We start from the raw sequence: 20,645 nt of genomic DNA, 5'->3' as shown, positions 1-20,645 counted from the left end.
ACTAAAATAGGTCAAATAAACAGGACAGTATGTTTTAAAATTCCCATTAAGTGACAGAAAAAAATAAGAAAACTATAATGGAAACGTAATCACTAACAGTTGGTTTCGACTTAACGGTGAAAAGCATTCCAAAAAAAAAGGAAAGTATAGTTGATATCTACAGTGAAAAACATGGGAATACTTATTGTCCAAACTGTGGAATAAACAGACCTGAAAAACTATAGAATGATGAATATTTTTTAAAATAAATATGTGGTAAAAGTATACAATTAAATGCAATGCACAACACTGACAACAGGGACACATTATTTAATTCATAACAAGAATGTGGGCTATTTGGAAAACATTAAAAGTACTACTGATAAGACAACTGATGACTTACAAAGTTCTGGAACTCATCACATCTATACCCTACAAAACAACTAACCTCACTGTCTCTCTTCTCAGCTAACACAGAAGCAACGTCAAGGAGCATTTTATTCCAAGCCAATAACCGTATCTGGCCATAACTGCCTTGTAACTGTCCATGCACTTAGTCTTTGACGCTGGGGATTAAATGTTCCTGCCCATTTCATCTAGTCCCCAAAACTCGTTCTGCAAAGTAAATAAAAATGACTATCTTTTTTTTTTTTAATCTTTTTAATCTATCCTTGGCACACATACCATAAAGTAACAAAAAAGAGGACAAAGGTGAGAACAAAAAATCCCTAAAAAGATGGATAATTATTATTCACCCTGGAATTAAGTTCTCAGCAAGCCCTCTGTGCTTTGTTGAAGGCTAAGTGACTGATATGTCTCACATATACAGATGGGAGCTACAATGATTTTTTGAAGTAACTTTAGAAAATGACTGAAAGATAGGTTTTATCTTTTGAAAAATCAGTATAAATAAATTCTATGTGGATTACCTATTTTTTATTAATATCTGATTTTGAAAAACAACTTCAAATTCAAATAGGGTAGATGATGATATAAAAAGAAATTAGATAAAAACAAAATGGTATTTATCAAGTAGTTTTAAAAACTATCATGAACATAGGTAAATCACAGGAAGAGAGACACAAAAAGGCACTGGTGAAAAAGAGGAACTACTCAGAAAGAACAAGAGAAAAGCCTTAATGAAAACATATTCAAGCATATGCAAAATTAGCAGATACAATAACAAAGAAAATATAGTTAGAGAAAGTGATACAATCATAAAAAGTAGTTAAAAATGGACCATCAGAAAGGCAATAAAATACAGTAATACCTCATTTAGACGGCAGTGGAGAACAAACACAAATGAATTAAAGCTCATTTTTCAGAAAACTGAAAAAAGAGCTTAAGAGTCAAAATATTCTGTTATTTCTATAAAATATTACTCTTCCTATGTTCTTAGAGTATAAGACGTATATTTAATCTTTTATATAGAATGCACCGGTTTCTAGATTAAAGAGAGGTGGTTTGCTTCTAGCAAAAAAAGTCCCAGATTGCTCCCTACCTTCAGATCTGAAAACAAATATTCTGTCTTCTATTTTGTTATGGGTTATTATTTCACAATTCTATCAGCTGGATGGCATCTTAGGTTTGCCCCCCATAATGTGTCACTTCTCCTTCTCTTTTGGCCTTGGAAAACCATATAATAACTTTTTGTATTAAGGCAAGTGTCTTAGTCATCTAGTGCTGTTATAACAGAAGTACCACAAGGGGATGGCTTCAACAAAGAGAAATTTATTTCTTTACAGCAAAGCAGGCTGAAAGTCCAAATTCAGGGTGTCAGCTCCAGGGGAAGGCTTCCTCTCTGTCGGCGTTCTTATCAGTCTTCCCCAGGACTAGGAGCTGCTTCTTGCAGGGACCCTGGGTCCAAAGGACACGGTCTGCTCCTGGCAGTGGTATGAGGTCCCCCTGTCTCTCTGCTTGCTTCTCTCTCTCTCTTTTATAGCTCAAGAGATTGCTTCAAGACACAATCCAAGCTTGCAGACTGAGTCCTGCCTTACTAACACAACTGCCACCCATCCTCCCTTAATAACTTCATATAGGTAGGATTTACAACATATAGGAAAATCACCCAATACCAGGAATCATGGCCTAGCCAAATTAATACACACACTTTCTGGGGGACAAAATTCAAACCATGACAGCAAGTTCATTAGTTTTTATGATAGAAACTTTGGCTATTCAAAAGCAATTTCTATCTTATGTCTAATATCTTTTGTTTATTTCAAACAACCAAATTACTATGCATCTGACAACCAGCTAAATGGGCATTACTGTTCATAGAAAGAAGAAAGTGCCACAAAAAGGGAATAGAAAATACAAAAGGAACAAATACCAAATTATAGGATACTAAAAGTCATGAAATTAAAAAGAAAGGAATGTATAAAACAAAGACTTTTTTTTGGATAATAAATAGCATTTTTACAGTTCCTTGAAAGAAAAGGTACAATTGCGTACAAAATCAACTTTCATTTCTACTAATTAAAAAAAAAAAAAAAAAACCCAATCCATCGAGTCGATTCCAACTCATAGTTATCCTATAGGACAGGTTAAAACTGCCCCATTGAGTTTCCAAGGAGCACATGGTGGATCTGAACTGCCGACCTTTTGGTTAGCAGTCGTAGCATACTTAACCACTACGCCACCAGCGTTTCCCTCTACTAATAAATGGAATAGGATACTCTCAAAACAGAAAAACTAGTTTGATTTTTGTTCTGTACAAAATTTTTTTCCATAATAAACCACATTTTTAACATTTAAAAAATAAAATAAAATTAGGTAAAAGACATCCCCCCCTTCCCTTTCTTCCTAATAACAAGCAAAAGAATACTCTCAAAAGACAATAAGCTCTGCTTCATTTTTGTTTTGTACATAAATACAAATAAGAGAGTAACGCACACCAATATGGATTAACTATGCTGCCTAAAAGGAAAAAAAAAAAAAAAAAGAGGATGTGGAAAAAAAATATGGATGTCTCCAGATAATATTATCATATTGGCTTTAGGCAGTAAGTCTAAGCCAGAAAATGACAAAATGTTAACAATTTGCAATTTGTAGTCAAACCAGCAGCATCCCACTAAAAACCCACTAGTATTCTCTAAAAACTTGTTAAACTCCGGGCCTGGACCCAGCATTCTGTTTCAACAAGTTCTATAGGTAATTCTGATGCATACTGAAGTTTGAGAACCAACACTTTAAATAAATTAGATAAATAAGATTGAAATTTAAATGAAAATTGAAATTTAGTTAATGAAACTGAATCTGTTTTTTGACATGGTAATGACTAAGATGAATAAAGACAGAGTTATTGCTATCAAGGAAACCCTGGTGGCTTAGTGGTTTAGAGTTTGGCTGCTAACCAAAAAAGTCTGGCAGTTCTAATCCACCAGCTGCTCCTTGGAAGCCCTATAGGACAGTCCTACTCTGTTCTATAGGGTCACTATGAGTTGGAATGGACTTGATGGCAAGGGGTTTGGTTTTTTATTGCTATTAAGAAGGATATAATTTGGGAACATTTAAATATATGTATATATTTTTATGCATGCCCGCACAAATACATCATGAATAAAAAGACTAGTCATTTTAGTTAAGCACAGTTAAAGCAGTGGAGGAAAAATGGAACAAACGTTAAATTAATAAAATTACCTTGTTATGGAAAAATGAAGAAAAATTATACTTGACTGAGAAGTAGCCTAGGCAATTCTAAAATGATGAAAGTAAAAGTGAAAACTGCAATTTGTCAGATCTTCAGATATCTATAGCTTATCTGAATGAACTGATTTGGAAACATGCTTAGAAACATGTTTGTGTCAGAACAAGGAATAAAAAGAATGTCACTGCTACCAAATAATTTGATGGAGTTGTTTTTCTCAAATATATAAATATTTACACATATATGCATAACACTGAGCTGTGAAGCAATGTATTTAAGTGGAGATAAAACACTGTGAATTTGGGTTTACAAAAGGATATGGCCTAACAGTCTCCTAAAATTCCTTTGGTTATAAAATGAGGATGTAAGAAAATAATAAACTAAACATTTACTGAAATTGGCCCAGAAGGCTTCAATTTTCATTCTCAAGGCTATCAAATACCAATTATCAAAATAGGCATACAGTTCACCCAAACAGATAGCACAAACCATTCAGATGAATTTTGGGGAAAATGTTACTTTTCAAAAGCAAATGATTAAATTAATATTTAAGAAAATTTTAATTACAATAAAGCATATTTAAAATAAATGAAAAAGAAATAAAATGTTGATGACTTACCAGCAAGGGTACTTGTATGCCTAAAAGCTCTGACCTGGGAGTCTGACAAACCAGTCAAAAGAGAAATTACTGTGTCCATCATATACTCATCATAAATTATGCTATATTGACACTGTCGAATCAGGACTCCAATGAATTCACAAAAGTTTGAACGAAACTTTTTCCACTGGGGTCCAGGCATGGTGAGGGGATAATCACCACTGTCCTAAAAGGAAAAAAATGAACACACTAAGTATGACATATGGTATCAGTTTGAGCAAAGTTATTTCTTCTCTCCCACATTTAAAGGAGGTACCTGGGAAGTGCAAATGGTTTGCACTCAATGATAAACCTAAAAAGTTGGTGGTCTCAATCCACCTAGTGGTGCTGTGAAAGAAAGGCCTGGCAATCTGTTTCCATAATTATTACAGCCAACAAAACCCTATGTAGCACTCTGTAACACACGGGGTTGCCGTGAGTAGAAACGGACTTGATAGCAACAGGTTGACATTTATAGTTACCCCTTTTTTTTGGTTCAAAGTAGATATGAGCAGAAATATAAAGGAATTTTCATAGACCCTTTGGTTGCTTTATCTTTTTGTTTGTTTTGATCTACCACAACTACTTAATTCTTAAAGTGCTCAAATTATTATTTAGAACCAGTATTTACTTCATGGTTCTACTAAGCCTTTAACTCAAAACAAAAGTTCTAGTTTTCTTGTATTTGGCTCTCAGTAGAGATAATTATAGCAGAAACTAAAAAAAAAAAAAACTAATGAAGTTTTGACTAAAAAGGATACTTGCCATTGAATTTACATCAAACCAGTCATATGTGCCACATATTGTTGTTAGGTGTCATAGAGTTGGTTCTGAATAATAGTAACCTTATGTTCAACAGAACAGAACACTGCCCAGTCCTGTGCCATTTTCAAAATCATTGCTATGTTTGAGCCCATTGTTGCAGCCACTGTGTCAATCCACCTCACTGAGGGTCTTCCCGTTTTTCACTGACCCTCTACTTTATCAAACATGATATTTTTCTCCAGGGACTGTTCCCTACTGATAAACACGTCCAAAGTACATGAGACAAAGTCTCGCCATCCTTGCTGTGCTTCTTCCAAGACAGATTTGTTCACTATTCTGGAATTCCATGGTATATTCAATATTCTTCGCCAACAGCATAATTTAAAGGATTGATTCTTTTTTGGTCTTTCGCATGCATATGAGGTGAATGAAAATACCATCACTTGGGTCAGGCACAATGTAACCCTCAAAGTGACATCTTTGCTTTTTAACACTTCAAAGAGGTCTTCTGCAGCAGATTTGCCTAATGCGATAATACGTCAGTTGATTTCATGACTATTGCTTCCATAGGGGTTGATTGCAGATCCAAGTAAAAGGAAATCCTTGACAACTTCAACATTTTCTCTGTTTATGATGATGTTGCTTATTGGTCCAGCTGCGAAGATATTTATTTTCTTCATGTTGAGGTGTAATGCATACTGAAGGCTGTAGTCTTGGATCTTCATCAGTAAGTGCTTCAAGTCCTCTTTACTTTCGCAAGTACGGCTGTGTCATCTGTGTAACGCAGGTTGTTAATGAGTCTTCCGTCAATCCTGATGCCAGTGTTTTTCATGTACTCCAGCTTCTCAGATTACTTGCTCATCATACAGGATGAATAAGTATGCTGAAAGATACAACCCTGATGCATGCCTTTCCTGATTTTAAACCATGCAGCATCCCCTTGTTCTAGTCGAAAAACTGCCTGCCTCTATGTACAGGTTCAGCATGAGCACAATTAAGTGTTCTTTGCAATGTTATTCATAATTCTTTATGATTCACACCGTCAAATGCCTTTGCACAGTCAATACAACACAAGCTAAACATCTTTCTGGTATTCTCTTTCAGCCAAGAGTCATCTGACATTAGCAAAGATACCTCTCATTCCACATCCTCTTCAGAATCCAGGTTGAATTTCTGGCAGTTCCCTGTCAGTGTACTGCTGCAACTGTTTTTGAATTATCTTCAGCAAAATTTTACTTGCATGTGATATTAATAAATACCGCCCCTTTCAAATATTTTAAATTGAATTTTTAAGAATTGAGAATTTCAAAAGTATTAGCATTTCACTGAGATCTATAACCTTTCACATCTGAAATTTCAATCCCATTTTCTTCCAATTTTACTATGAAGTTTCTCTTAACTTTATTTCATAAAAACCCAAACCCATTGCCATTGAGTTGATTCTGGCTCATAGCAACGCTATAGGACAGAGTAGAACTGCCCCGTAGAGTTTCCAAGGAGCACCTGGTAGATTTAAACTACTGATCCTTTGGTTAGCAGCTGTAGCACTTAACCACTACGCCACCAGGGCTTCCACTTTATTTCATAGAGTGAATTTATTAACTTCATATGAAAAATTCTAATACAGGCTCTTGGTATCACCAGAATACTTCATCCTTTTTAAAACAGGAACTGACAGTTGAACCCAATTGCTTAGAGTTTTCCCACTCCCGCCTAGAACATTTTGGTAAAGAAATGGAAATTCACAAGGCAGATACTGAGGAATTTTGTGAACATGGTTACCTAAATATTCTCAATTTGTGGCTTTTGCCTGTTCTAGGTAAATTGCTGCCAGAAAAAATGGGTTTAAGTGAGGCCTTGAGCTCTGCTGGTATCCCAAGAAGGAGAACTAGTTCACCACCCCTTCCCCCCCTTAGGCTAGACAAGCACCTAAAGAACAGCAGGAGATAACAAGAGCGAGGAACAGAAGTCAGAGATTGGGAAGAGCTTAGCATTCATAGTCAAATTCTCAAAAAAAAGTTAATGATGGTGCTATGCAAGTGTTACAGGGTTTGTGGTGCCCTCAAACGATCAAGAAAAATGAAAGGGGCTGGATGAATCTTCCCAGTCCTCAGAATGGGAATGTGGGGACAGACTGGAGAGTAGACAGACTGAAGAACAAAGGCATCTCAGCAGCCCTTCTACTCATCCTACATCACAGAAGTCCACTAGGGTAGAGCTCCTCTTGCTTTATGCCAACTGATATATCCAACCATTTAGTGCTCTACAGTAACCACACCTGAGCCACAGGGCAACAACAAAGAATATAATCCATCTAAAGAGGCCCAACAGCAAGTGACAGGAAGGATGGTAGAACAATTCTGGATATATAATCCTGAACATAAAAATCAGTGCACTGCAGAAGATTCAAATACAGCACAAAAACAACCTCAAAAACTCCAGGAGCTAAAATATTTTATTTATTAATTAAACAATTTAGTTGATGAATTAAAGGAAAGAATAAACATATAGGAGATACATTAGTAGCCTGGAAAGTAATGTGCAAAAAGTATATGAGAAAAAAAAAAATGTAATTTGCTAGATGGGGCTTCTGGAAAAGCCTTTTAAAGTGGACAGAGTAGGCTAGGATGGCCTCTTCAGTCTTTTGTCCTCCTTTCAAGTCCCCGGAACTAAAATGTGGTCCTCAATGTTCAGAATTCATCTTATGACCACGGTAAGTACGAGGATGAAGAATGGTTAAAGAAAAAAAAAGACCAGACCTACTGGTTTGACAGAGACTGAAGAAACAATGAGAGTATGGCCCCTGGACACCCTTTTAACTCAGTACTAAAGTCATTCCTGAGGTTCACCCTTCAGCCCAAGATTAGACAGACCGATAAAACAAAAAGAAACTAGACAGTACTGAAGTCACTCCTGCGGTCCACCCCTCAGCCAAAGATTAGTCAGACCCATAAATCAAAACAAGACACCAGCCCAGGGGCAAGGACAAAAAGGTAGGAGTGGACAGGAAAGCTGGTAATAGGGAATCCAGTGCTGAGAAGGGGAGTGATGACATGCTGTGGGGTTGGCAACCAATGTCACAAAACAATATGTGTATTAATCGTTTAATAAGAAACTAATTTTCTCTGAAACTCTTCATGTAAAGCACACACACACACACACAAAAAATGGTAGAAGGATAGAAAAACTTGTAGTCTTTGATTGCCCAGTTCAGCTGCAGTACCAACCATGTACTTACTATTCTCAGATTTATTTATTTTTAATTTTACCTTTGGTAAAAATATACACAGTAAAACCCACTCCCATTCCACATTTTCTAGACATAATCATCAGTGTCATTGGTTAAATTTTTACACTATGTCAATATTCTCATTTCTGTTCTAGCTGTTTCACTCTCAGACTTATTTTGCATGAGACAAATAAACTCCTGTGATTTTAAGGTACTGTTGCACAGGTTTCCTGTTACTCACAGACAAGTGTATCCCTACTGTTACGAAAGAATTATGAGTCAGTGGGGAAAGATGAATTATTCAGTAAATGATTCTGGGACAACTGGGTGCCCATTAGAAAAAAAAAATTAGGTATACAGTGCACCTTACACAAACATAAATTCCTAATGATCAAAACACAGAAACAAAAAATTTCAACCATAAAACTAATAGCAGAAAACATGGGAGAATACTCTCAGAATGGGGAAGTTGTTTTCTAAATTTGAAAAATAAAGTCAGAAGCCATAACAGACCAAAAAGTTCAACCACGCAAAATCAATCTTTGTATGAAGGGGAAAAAAAACGAAAAAACAAAAAGCTAAAAAAGAAACAAGGTTCAGCTTCCAATAAGGATGCTGAAGGGTACATACAGTGACGATAGGCCACATCAACAAAAACTCTTAACTTTTCTTAGGCCCAACTTGAATTGAAGTAACCCAAATTGCAAATAGGCATGTTGTTGTGTGTCTTAAAGTGGATTTGGACCCATAGTGAGCCTACAAGACAGAGCAGAACTGCTCCATAGCATTTCCAAGCAGTTGCTTGTGATTCAAACTGCTGCCCTTTTGAGGCAAAAAACACAACACAAACAAATCTTATCACCTGTGGCCACCATAAAAGTGGGTAAGAAGAAATCAACTAAGATTTTAATCAACTGTCAAAGGCCAAGCATGCCAAGTTGTCAGTCTGGAAAACAAGGGGAGTTTACAGTCACTCAAAACCTCTTCTCCGCAGGTCTCAACCTGGTGCTCACAACAAAGCCTCAGGGCAGGGCAGGAGCACAGGGAGCATTCCTCTTCCTGCAGGCCTTTAGGGAGGGATCCTCAGCTCATGGGAAAAAAGAAAGAAGCCTAGCTAGCTTCTCTGGACCTTTCTCTCCCACAAATCAGAAGCCTTAATCTGATGGGGGAGGGAAAGCAAACCAACTCACCACCAGGACACAGGCAAAGACTGACTGCACTGGGGAAGGGTAGAAGAAAAAAATCCTCTACACGGGGAAGAGGAGACGGCACACTGTTCTGGGGCCCTGAATCCCATACCAATAAAGGGGTCTGCTAGCAATGGGAAAGGGACAGGAAACTTCTGCCCAAGGCCAACCGCACATATAAGGCAAGAGTTTGGCTGCAATAAGGAGGAGGGACCACAAGTGTTTGTCAGTTTGTCGTACTATGGGGGCTTGCGTGTTGCTGTGATGCTGAAAGCTATACCACTGGTATTCAGAACCAGCAGGGTCACCCATGGAGGACAGGTTTCAGCTGAACTTCCAGACTAAGAAAGACTAGGAAGAAGGAACCCGCAGTCTACTTCTGAAAAGCATTAGCCTGTGAAAACCTTATGAATAGCAGCGGAACATTGTCTGATATAGTGCTGGAAGATGAGCCCCCAGGTTGGAAGGCACTCAAAAGATGACTGGGGAAGAGCTGCCTCCTCAAAGTAGAGTCGACCTTAATGACGTGGATGGAGTAAAGCTTTCGGGACCTTCATTCGCTGATGTGGCACGACTCAAAATGAGAAGAAACAACTGCTAATACCCATTACTCAAAACCTCGAATGTACAAAGTATTAATCTAGAAAATTGGAAATCATCAGAAATGATATCCTAGGCATTAGTGAGTAGAAATGGACTGGTATTGGCCATTCTGAATCAAACAGTCATACAGTCTACTATGCTGGGAATGACAGCTTGAAGACGAATGGTGTTGCATTCGTCATCGAAAAGAACATTTCAAGATCTATCCTGAAGTACGACGCTGTCAGTGCTAGGATAATATCCATATGCCTACAAGGAAGACCAGTTAATACGACTATTATTCAAATTTACACACAAACCACTAGGGCCAAAGATGAAGAAATAGAAGATTTTTATCAGCTTCTGCAGTCTGAAATTGATCGAACACGCAATCAAGATGCATTGATAATTGCTGGTGATTGGAATGCGAAAGTTGGAAACAAAGAAGGATCAGTAGTTGGAAAACATGGCCTTGGTGACAGAAACAATGCTGGAGATTGAACGACAGAATTTTGTAAGACCAACAACTTCTTCATTGCAAATACCTTCTTTCACCAACATAAACAGCAACTATACACATGGACCTTGCCAGATGGAACACACAGAAATCAAACTGACTACATTTGTGGAAAGAGACGGTGGAAGTTCAATATCATCAGTCAGAAAAAGGCCAGCAGCCTACTGTGGAACAGACCATCAACTGCTCACATGCAAGTTCAATCTGAAACTGAAGAAAATCAGAGGAAGTCCACGAGAGCCAAAATATGACCTTGAGTATATCCCACTTGAATTTAGAGACCATCTGAAGAATAGATTTGACACATTGAACACTAGTGACCAAAGACCAGACAAATTGTGGAAGGACATCATACATGAAGAAAGCAAGAGGTCACTGAAAAGACAGAAAAGAAGGAAAAGACCAGGATGGATGTCAGAGGAAACTCTGAAACTTGCTCTCAAACGTCAAGCAGCTAAAGCAAAAGGAAAAATTGATGAAGTAAAAGAAATGAACAGAAGATTTCAAAGAGCAGCTGGAGAAAACAAAGTAAAATATTATAATGACATGTGCAAAGAGATGGAGATGGAAAACCAGAAGGGAAGAACACGCTCAACATTGCTCATGCTGAAAGAACTGAGGAAAAATTTCAGGCCTTGAGCTGCAATAGTGAAGGATTCTATGGGGGAAAAATTAAACAACACAGGAAGCATCAAAAGAAGATGGAGGGATTACGCAGAGTCATTATACCAAAAAGAATTAGTCGATGTTCAGCCATTTCAAGAAGTAGCATATGATCAGGAACCGATGGTACTGAAGCAAGAAGTCCAAGGTGCTCTGAAAGCATTGGCGAAAAACAAGGTTCCAGGAATTGGTGGAATATCAATTGAGATGTTTCAACAAATGGATGCAGCGCTGGATGTGCTCACTCACCTATGCCAAGAAATATGGAAGACAGCTGCCTGGCCAACTGACTATAACAGATCCATATTTATGCCTATTCCCAAGAAAGGTGATCCAACTGAATGTGGAAATTATAGAACAATATCATTAATATCACACGCAGGCAAAATTTTGCTGAAGATCGTTCAAACACGGCTGCAGCAGTATATCAACAGGGAACTGCCAGAAATTCAGGCCGGTTTCAGAAGAGGACGTAGAACCAGGGATATCACTGCTGCTGTCAGATGGATCCTGGCTGAAAGCAGAGAATACCAGAAGGATGTTTACCTGTGTTTTACTGACTATGCAAAGGCATTCGACTGTGTGGATCATTACAAATTATGGATAACACTGGGAAGTACGGGAATTCCAGAACACTTAATTGTGCTTATGAGGAACCTATCCATAGATCAAGAGGCAGATGTTCGGCCAGAACAAGGGGTTACTAATCGGTTTAAAGTCAGGAAAGGTGTGCATCAGGATTGTATCCTTTCACCATACCTATTCAACCTGTATGCTGAGCAAATAATACGAGAAGCTGGACTATGTGAAGAACGAGGCATCAGTATTTGAGGAAGACTCATTAACAACCTGCATTATGCAGATGACACAACCTTGCTTGCTGAAAGTGAAAAGGACTTGAAGCACTTACTAATGAAGATCAAAGACCACAGCCTTCAGTATGGATTGCACCTCAATATAAAGGAAACAAAATTCCTCACAACTGGACCAGTGGGCAACATCATGATAAACAGAGAAAAGATTGAAGTTGTCAAGGATTTCATTTTACTTAGATCCACAGTCAACAGCCATGGAAGCAGCAGGCAAGAAATCAAAAGATACATTGCATTGGGTAAACCAGCTGCAAAGGACCTCCTTAAAATGTTGAAGAGCAAAGATGTCACCTTGAAGAAAAAGCTGCACCTAACCCAAGCCATGGTATTTTCGATTGCATCATATACACGTGAAAGCTGGACAATAAGGAAGACCAAAGAAGAGTTGATGCCTTTGAATTGTGGTGTTGGCGAAGAATATTGAATATTCCATGGACTACCAGAAGAATGAACAAATCTGTCTTGGAAGAAGTATAACCAGAATGCTCCTTAGAAGCAAGGATGGTGAGGCTGCGTCTTACATACTTTGGACATGTTGCCAGGAGGGATCAGTCCCTGGAGAAGGATACCATGCTTGGCAAAGCACGGGGTTAGCGGAAAAGAAAAAGACTGTCAACGAGGTGGACTGACGCGGTGGCTGCGACGATGAGCTCAAGCAAAAGAACAACTGTAAGGATGGCACAGGACCGGGCAGTGTTTCGTTCTGTTGTGCACAGGGTCTCTATGAGTCCGAACCAACTCGACCGCACCTGACAACCACAACAACAACGAGGAGGAGGGACAGGAATGGTGAGAAAGTCCCACCATGAACAAGTTTAAGATTGAGGCAAGATTAGGATATGCAAATAGTTATAGCTGGTGAGTTGTGGTTCCAACCCACCCAGAGGCACCTTGGAAGACAGGCCTGGTGATGTGCTTTATGAAGGATCACAGCCTTGAAAACATTATGGAACAGTTCTACTCTGCACACATGGGGTCACAATGAGTGGGAACTGACCTGATGGCAACTAACGACAACAACATTCCCCACCACAGCCAAGCAACAAGCTCCACCAGTCTATCATTAGAGCTAGGGGCAAGAACATGGAGAAGAGACCACCCTCTGTGCCACAGAGGTATAGCGATAGCGGGAAGGTCAGGATGGGGCATGAACACTGAGAAAAACTGGCTGGTACCCAAAATACAATGCGACAACAGCGCACCACTAGAGAAATCTGAAGCTTTGGTGCAATAAAAATAATGATAGCAATAAAAGTAACGATAGCAATAAAAATAATGATAGCAACAACAAAACACAAATCCAGTTCAATTCCTGACCAGAATGACAAGGTATATCATTTTGTACCTTTTACTTTTTATACCATAAATATTGTGAACAAAAGAAAAACATGTTGGAAAAAGAAAATAAAATCTCCCGTATCTACTTTAAAAGGTATTTTCTTGCTTCACCCTCATTAAAAAAACCCCAGAAGCAAACTCACTGCTGTCAAGTTGATTCCAACTCACAGCAACCCCATAGGCTTTCCAAGGCTGTAAATCTCTACAGAAGTGGACTGCCACTGATGGTTTTGAACCATTGACCTTTTGGGTAGCAGTCCATCGCTTTAACCACTATGATTCCCTGAGTGGCACAAATGATTAACATTGCTTGACTACTAACCAAAATGTTAGAATTTCAAATCAACTCAGACACACCTCATAAGAAAATTCTGGTGATGTATTTCCAAAAAAGCAGCCCATGAAAACCCTATGGAGAACTATTCTTCTCTGACACACATGGGGTCATCATTAGTTGGAAATGACTTGACAGTAATGAGACAGACAGGGTGAACTGGGCTGGCAGAACAAAAGAGCTGTTAAAAGATTACCATCTAGAAGCTGTGTAAACAGGAACTACACCCTGTCAATAGGAGATAAGGCTGAAATAACCCTTGAATTACTATGTCCTTCTTAGTGTTTTTCTAGTCCCTTCCCCCTTTACAGGCTCCAGAAGAACAAAGTATGACCGCGGTTTAACCTTCCTTAGCCATTTGATTTTTTAGCCATTTGAAGATGGGGACACAGTGCCAAAGATCAGTGCGCATGCTCTATATCCCATAAAAAGTGATGCCAATCGCTGCTGGAAGGGTTCCATCTTGAATATCAGAGGCTTCCATCTTGGGTTCCAGATGTGCATGCAACCTAATTAACATGCACCACCATTCTGAGAAGTACCTGCCCCTTAAAAGAAGCCCACTAAATATTCATTGCTTTATTGTCTCCACGGAACCCACATAAGCCCTAGACTTGCTTCCCTTTTCGAGTCAGCCTTTTGGAGAGTCTTAGTCCCCCGCTGACTCCTTTTGCTTGACATAAGCAAAATAAAGCTTGCTGAAGACAAAGTTTATCTTTCGTGTGTATTCTTATTTGGGAAAAGAAAAGGACCCTTTGTGTCAGATTGGTGATTGGTAATAGTAACTTTTTTTCTTTAAAGTACACAGTTATCCACATCAGATATTCTTTCTACCCTAAGCTTCCTTTTGCGTGTTTCTTATCTGATATAATTTACTTTTTCATTTAGTTTATTCAATAAATTCCTGTGCAAAACACCATAATAAGACTACACTTAAGAACTAAAATGAAATATTATTAGTAAGACATTTTATTATTAATAAGACATCCACATCCTATCCTTCAGAAAGCAGTCTTGTCTTTGATGAGCTAAGATAAATAACAAAATAAAGATAATAGCCTAAAATGTCTTACTAATAATATTTCATTTTAGTTCTTAAGTGTAGCCTTATTATGGTGTTTTGCACAGGAATTTATTGAATAAACTAAATGAAAAAGTAAATTATATCAGATAAGAAACAGGCTAAAGGAAGCTTAGGGTAGAAAGAATATCAGGCAGAAATCTTTAAGGAGCAAACCAAAAAGGTCCATTAAGAAGGCAATTCTTCCAAATCTGTTCAGGAGAATATGAGGTTGGGAGAAATCTCCGTGTAGCAAACTGTAACATAATGTAACTAACATTTCTATATTATATACTTTTCACAAACCTTGTATAATTGATCTAGTGATTATTCCTATGCATAAAGATGAGAGAAACAAGGCCTTAAGAAGAAGAAAGAACATGTCTTAGATCCCAGGGCTAAAAATTTCTTAACAAAGGTTCTGGAACAGCAATGTTCATGTATTCTCTACTCTACAATGGACCTTCGCCTGGTTTACTAAAGAAACTTTGGAAAACAGAAGGACTGTCCAGTGATCGCTCTTCCAACAGAGGGATACTTGGATTCTGCTCCCAAGCAGGAGACACAAGTAACGAATACACAACCTATTTTAGAGGTATTGGGAAACTTGATGTGAAAAAAGAAAAAGGGGCCAAGACTCAGCGACAAGAGCCAGCAAAAAAAACTAGAAGACTGAGAGCTTCTGACTGGAGTGAGAACAACAATCTTATTAGAGGACCACTTCAAGGGAGAGCTCATGTAGTTAGCAAAGGTAGAAAGCTGTCTAATCCCTAAACATATGATTTTTAATAGTACCTCTGATCATTTTATGTGTCACCTTGGCTAGACTGTTGTTATTGTTAGCTGCCACCAAGGTGGCCTCAGACTCATGGCAACCCCATACACAATGGAACAAAACTGTCCAGTCCTGTGCCATCCCCATGATTGGTTACAGACCAGATGTTGTGATTTACAGGATTTTTATTGGCTGATTTGTGTAAATTGCCAGACCTTTCTTCCTAGTCTGTCTTATTCTGGAAGCCTCCACTGAAACCAGTTCAGCATCACAGCAACACAAAAGCTTTCAGTGACAGATGGATGGTGGCTATGCACAAACTACACTGGCTGGGAATCAAATTCAAGCCTCCCCCATGGAAGGCAGGAATTCTACCACTGAACCACCAACGCCCTGGTAATTAGGCTATGTTGTTGTTGTTAGTTGCCACTGAGCCAATTCTGACTCATGGTGATCCTATGCGCACACAGCATAGGAGAATTTTCAAGGCTGTGACCTTTCAGAAACAGATTGCCAGGTCTGTCTTCCGAGGCACCTCTAGTAGTCAGGCGCTTAACCAATTTTACCACCCAGCAGCCCACGGTTAGGTGATAGTATCTGGTTATTTAACCAAACACTAAGCTAGGTGTTGCCATGGAAGTATTTTGTAGGTGTGATTAACATCTACTGATGGAACCCTGGTAGCACAGTGGTTAAGCATTCTGCTGCTAATCAAAAGGTCAACAGCTCAAATATACCAGCCATTCCCTGGAAACCCTATAGGGCAGTTCTACTCTGTCCTACAGGGTCCCTATGAATTGGAATCTACTCAATGGCAATGGGTTTACCCGCCGACTTTAAGTAGATTACCATCCATATTGAGGGTGGACCTCATCCAAGTAGTTGAAGATCTTAGAGCAAACATCAGGTTTCCTGGGGAAGAAAAAATTTTGCCTCAAGACTGCAGTATTTCCAGTCTGCTGCCCTGCCCTAAAAAATCCAGACTTGCCAGGCTCTACGATCACATGAACTGATTCCTTAAAATAAAACTGTATATATATATGTGTGTATGTGTATACACACACACAGATATACCCAGCCACCCACCCACCCATCCATCCATCCATCCAATATCCTATTGGTTCTGTTTCTCTGGAGAACCCTGACTGATACAATACCTCAAAATGATCTGGAAACCCTATTTGGTTACAAACTATAGACATACAAAGAGATAAAACATTATCTGTAAGAATGAAAAGTCCCCAGGCAGTGCAAATGGTTCATATGCTTGTTGCTAACTGAAGGTTAAGTTTGAGTCCACCCAGAGGCACCACAGAAGAAAGGCCTGGTGATCTTCAAAAAATCAGCCACTGAAAACTATGGCGTACAGTCTAACTATGACACACATATGGTCATCATAAGTCAGAACTGACTAGACAGCAACTGGTATGGTATGAGTAAATACAAGACAATTTCTTCTTAGACTAGCTGATGGGCAATGCTGTCTTATTTTTGGTGAAACATCAGTTACTGGTAATCTAATTTCAACAACCTATCTAAAGATATAAATTCCTAATACTTAAAATAGTGATTGATAATCACTTATTAAAAGAGCAGAAACCATTCATTCATCCAACCCTACCCACCCATCCATTAATTCATACGTTTATTGAACAACAAATATGCTCTAGGCACTATACCAGGTCCTTGGCATAGAGAGATGAGTAAAACAAAGTTCTTCTCTTTAATTGAGAAGATAAGGCACATAAAGAAACGAATTAAATACAATGATAGAAGTTTTAAAAGGGTACGCTGTACTTAGAAAGTAATCACAGAGGCATTTGGGCAGGGGAAACAGGGGCAACACTATTCTAAGCAATAATATTAGCAAAGGCCTATAAAACAAGGGCGCAGCAATGGTGCTACAGAGCTGCTTTAAGTTGGGCAAGCTAAAGCAGAATTTGTAGTGGTAACCAGCAGGGAAGATACAGCCAAATCATAGGGAGATGCCTTTGTATGTCAGAATAAGGAAGCCAAACTTCATTTTGGAGGCAGTGAGTAGCCATTAAAGGATTTTGAGTATGTTGCAGAAAACACAGGTGTGCTCTCTCCGTCTCCATAACCACGAATGGACATAATAGCTACTAATAGACAAAGTATGTGCCTTAGGGGGACATGATCACCCTCTGAAGAAACCCAGAAATCTTTTAAGCTATCTTAGTGGGGTAAAGGGAGAAGGAATGCTTCTGATGCTAGTAAATCTACAATAGCCATCAGGAGATAATCACACTCCTTAGGCCTGAGACAATGAGTAATGTCAAATGCTCACAGAAGCCTTCTCCTTTTCCATTTTATTACCCTCTTTTGCCATTTATTATCTCTTTTTCTTTTAACTGCCCCTTTTACTCTACCTTCTCTTTGTACATGCTGTTTGGTATGTGGACCTGGCTGTTTGTTATTATAACAACCCTGGGAAAGAGGGGCTTCAATATTCTTCTCTCGTGGCACGAAGTAAGGCATGCATGGATGTGATGTAACAATCACAACTTGGGATGGGAGCCTAACTGTGGGGCATACTGGCTGATAAGGATGTTCTACTCATCTCTGTCCTGTTTATTCTATGACTAATAAACTCCTCTTGACCATGACATTAGAACAGTGTCTGGTCTGTGCTCTGCTCCAAACAGTCTTCACTAAGAACTTGTGAATACAGTACATTGCATGTGTATTATAAATAGATAAGAATTTTAAACAATATTTAAGGTTGCAATGTGGGGAATAGTCAAAAGATAAAGGTGAGAGACTTGGAACAAGGAGACCCATCACTGGAATAGATCCAAAAACAAAGGAAGAGGAGAGCAGAGAGAGTTTAAGTAAATTGGTGATGGAGAAAAAGAGGGATGTGCTAATTGTCCAAATATTAAAGAAATAAAATCTACTGATTTAATGTATGAAAAGGGCTCTTCTGTTTCTTCTGATTTGGTTGACTGAACAGGTTATTCACAAAAGGAAGAAAAAGAATTCTTTGCCCCAACTCCTTATAGGAAGACCAACTCTTTTGTTTAGAGATGCCTAATCAGGCTATCCCACACGGAGAGACCAAAACATCCTAATTCTTAAACACTGATTGATATAAACTATCCTATTTCCAGACTTCAGGTCACACTGGCTCTACATTTAAAATAAATCAGAAATTTCAAGAAACTAGGAGCACTGGTGGATCAGTGGTAAGTGCTTGGCTGCTAACTGAAAGGTCAGTGGTTCGAACCCACTGGCCACTCCGCAGGAGAAAGATGTGGCAATCTGTTTCCACGAAGATTATAGGCTTAGAAACCCTATGGAGCAGTTCTACTCTGTCCTGTAAGGTTGCTATGTGTCAGAATCGATTCTATGGCAAGGGGTTTGGGTTTTTAGCTTACCATCAACAGATGATAAAACCGTTCAGTGGCAAGTCGACATCACCAGGATGTTAAAGCGTCAAATTATTTTATAATTGTAAAGGGAGCAGTGCTTTTTCAAAAAGATTCAGTGGTCAGTACCTTTAAAAAGTGATCAATTTTAGCATCGCAAATAAGTAGATTATCCAACATTATGCACTTTGTAATGTGGTATAATATGAAGTACACAACATCGCCCATAAAAGTTTCTTGCCAAAAAAAAAAAAAAAAAGAGTATAACTAATCTAATCAAGTCTTGGACCTAATATTCAGTTATAAAATACATGGGATATAGGAACAAGTTAAATGATTCCATGAGGAAACAATCAGAAAAAGAAAAAACATGGGATACTTTGTAAGTATTGTCAAAAAGTCAGTGTCATGAAAAAAAAAAAAGAGACACTGGTTTACATTTTTTAAAAGTCCTGAGAAGATAAAAATCAAATGCAGTATGTAATTTACCATGCTTCAGTTACACTGGCTTTTTGTCATCTCTTAAACACACTAGGTATGCTTCCAACCTTCAGGCCTTTGCCCTTGTTTTCTCTGCCTGGAATTCTCTGCCCCAGATATATGCATGGTTTGCTCCATCCGAACTCTAAGTCTTTGCTCAAGGTCACATTGTTAAGAGAGGCCTTCCTGGTCTGTATGCCTACATTTTCATCCCCCTTTTCCTGCTTTATTTTTCTCTATAGCATTTATTACTATCTTCATTATACTACTTTGTCTATGTATTTTGCTCATTAGCTTTCTCTCCCAAATAGTTAACAAGCTCCATGAAGACAGAGATTTTTGCCTGGTTTGTTGAGTGCTGCATCTTCAACACCTGGAACTTAACAGATACTCAAACATTTCTTGATCAAATTAATGAATCACCACAAGAATGATTTTGAAATGGATATAAAATAACGGTAATCAACAAATTACCTATATATATTTTTTCTTAATTATAAATTTTGACAGCTTTTATTTCCTTTGCCACAGACAGAAATGAGGAAAATGAATAAAATCAAAACAGCAAAGAGATAGCAATATCAGTTTTAAAATATACCTAGTCCAAAATAGGCTTCAATTAATTGTGTAATCCAATGTTTGCTATTATCATCCACGGGTTTTTAAAACTATTGCATAAAGAGTCTTAAAGTCACTATCAATGGGTTTATAAGCCAAAAAATATTTTTAAATTTTGATAAAGATAAAGAGTTAATACAAATTATAGAGACCAATGATTAGTGGTTACCAGGAATGGGGAAGAAGGAGAGGGGGAATTATTCTCTAGGTAGTAGTGAATTTTTTTTCAGAGTGATAAGAAAAGTAGCACTGAATGTGAGTCAAAAATCATACAACTCAACTAATGTAAGTGACATTTCTAAGCTGTACATAAGAAAAAGAACAAATTGGCTATTTTATGTTATATATAACCCCTCCCCCTCCAAAAAAGGGGCTACAACTGTCAATACTATTTAGATATAACCAAGCAACTCACGGGCCTCGTTAGCAGCTGAGCGCTAACCACTGCACTACCTGAGCTCCTTTTTTAGGGGGACAGTGAGTCTAAATTAATGGGGGCGAAACAACTAGAGTAGAAATAACAAGAATGTTGACACAATGTGAAGAACGTAAGCAATGTCACTGAACCGTA

General features: G+C 38.3%; 1 protein-coding gene across 4 annotated transcripts in view; it reads right to left on the bottom strand.

Annotated features, from left to right (window-relative positions):
• Nucleotides 1–20,645, bottom strand: part of STAG1 (stromal antigen 1) — a 520,715-nt gene that overhangs the window by 211,639 nt on the left and 288,431 nt on the right. For all 4 annotated transcript variants that reach the window (XM_049870475.1, XM_049870474.1, XM_049870476.1 and 1 more), the window contains one exon: nt 4,248–4,452. In XM_049870475.1, coding sequence (XP_049726432.1) covers nt 4,248–4,452 — 205 coding nt within the window. The remainder of the gene's footprint in view (nt 1–4,247; nt 4,453–20,645) is intronic.

This window comes from Elephas maximus, chromosome 26 (genome assembly GCF_024166365.1).
Source record: "Elephas maximus indicus isolate mEleMax1 chromosome 26, mEleMax1 primary haplotype, whole genome shotgun sequence".
NCBI lineage: Eukaryota > Metazoa > Chordata > Mammalia > Proboscidea > Elephantidae > Elephas > Elephas maximus.
This window is presented reverse-complemented; position numbering and strand designations above follow the sequence as displayed.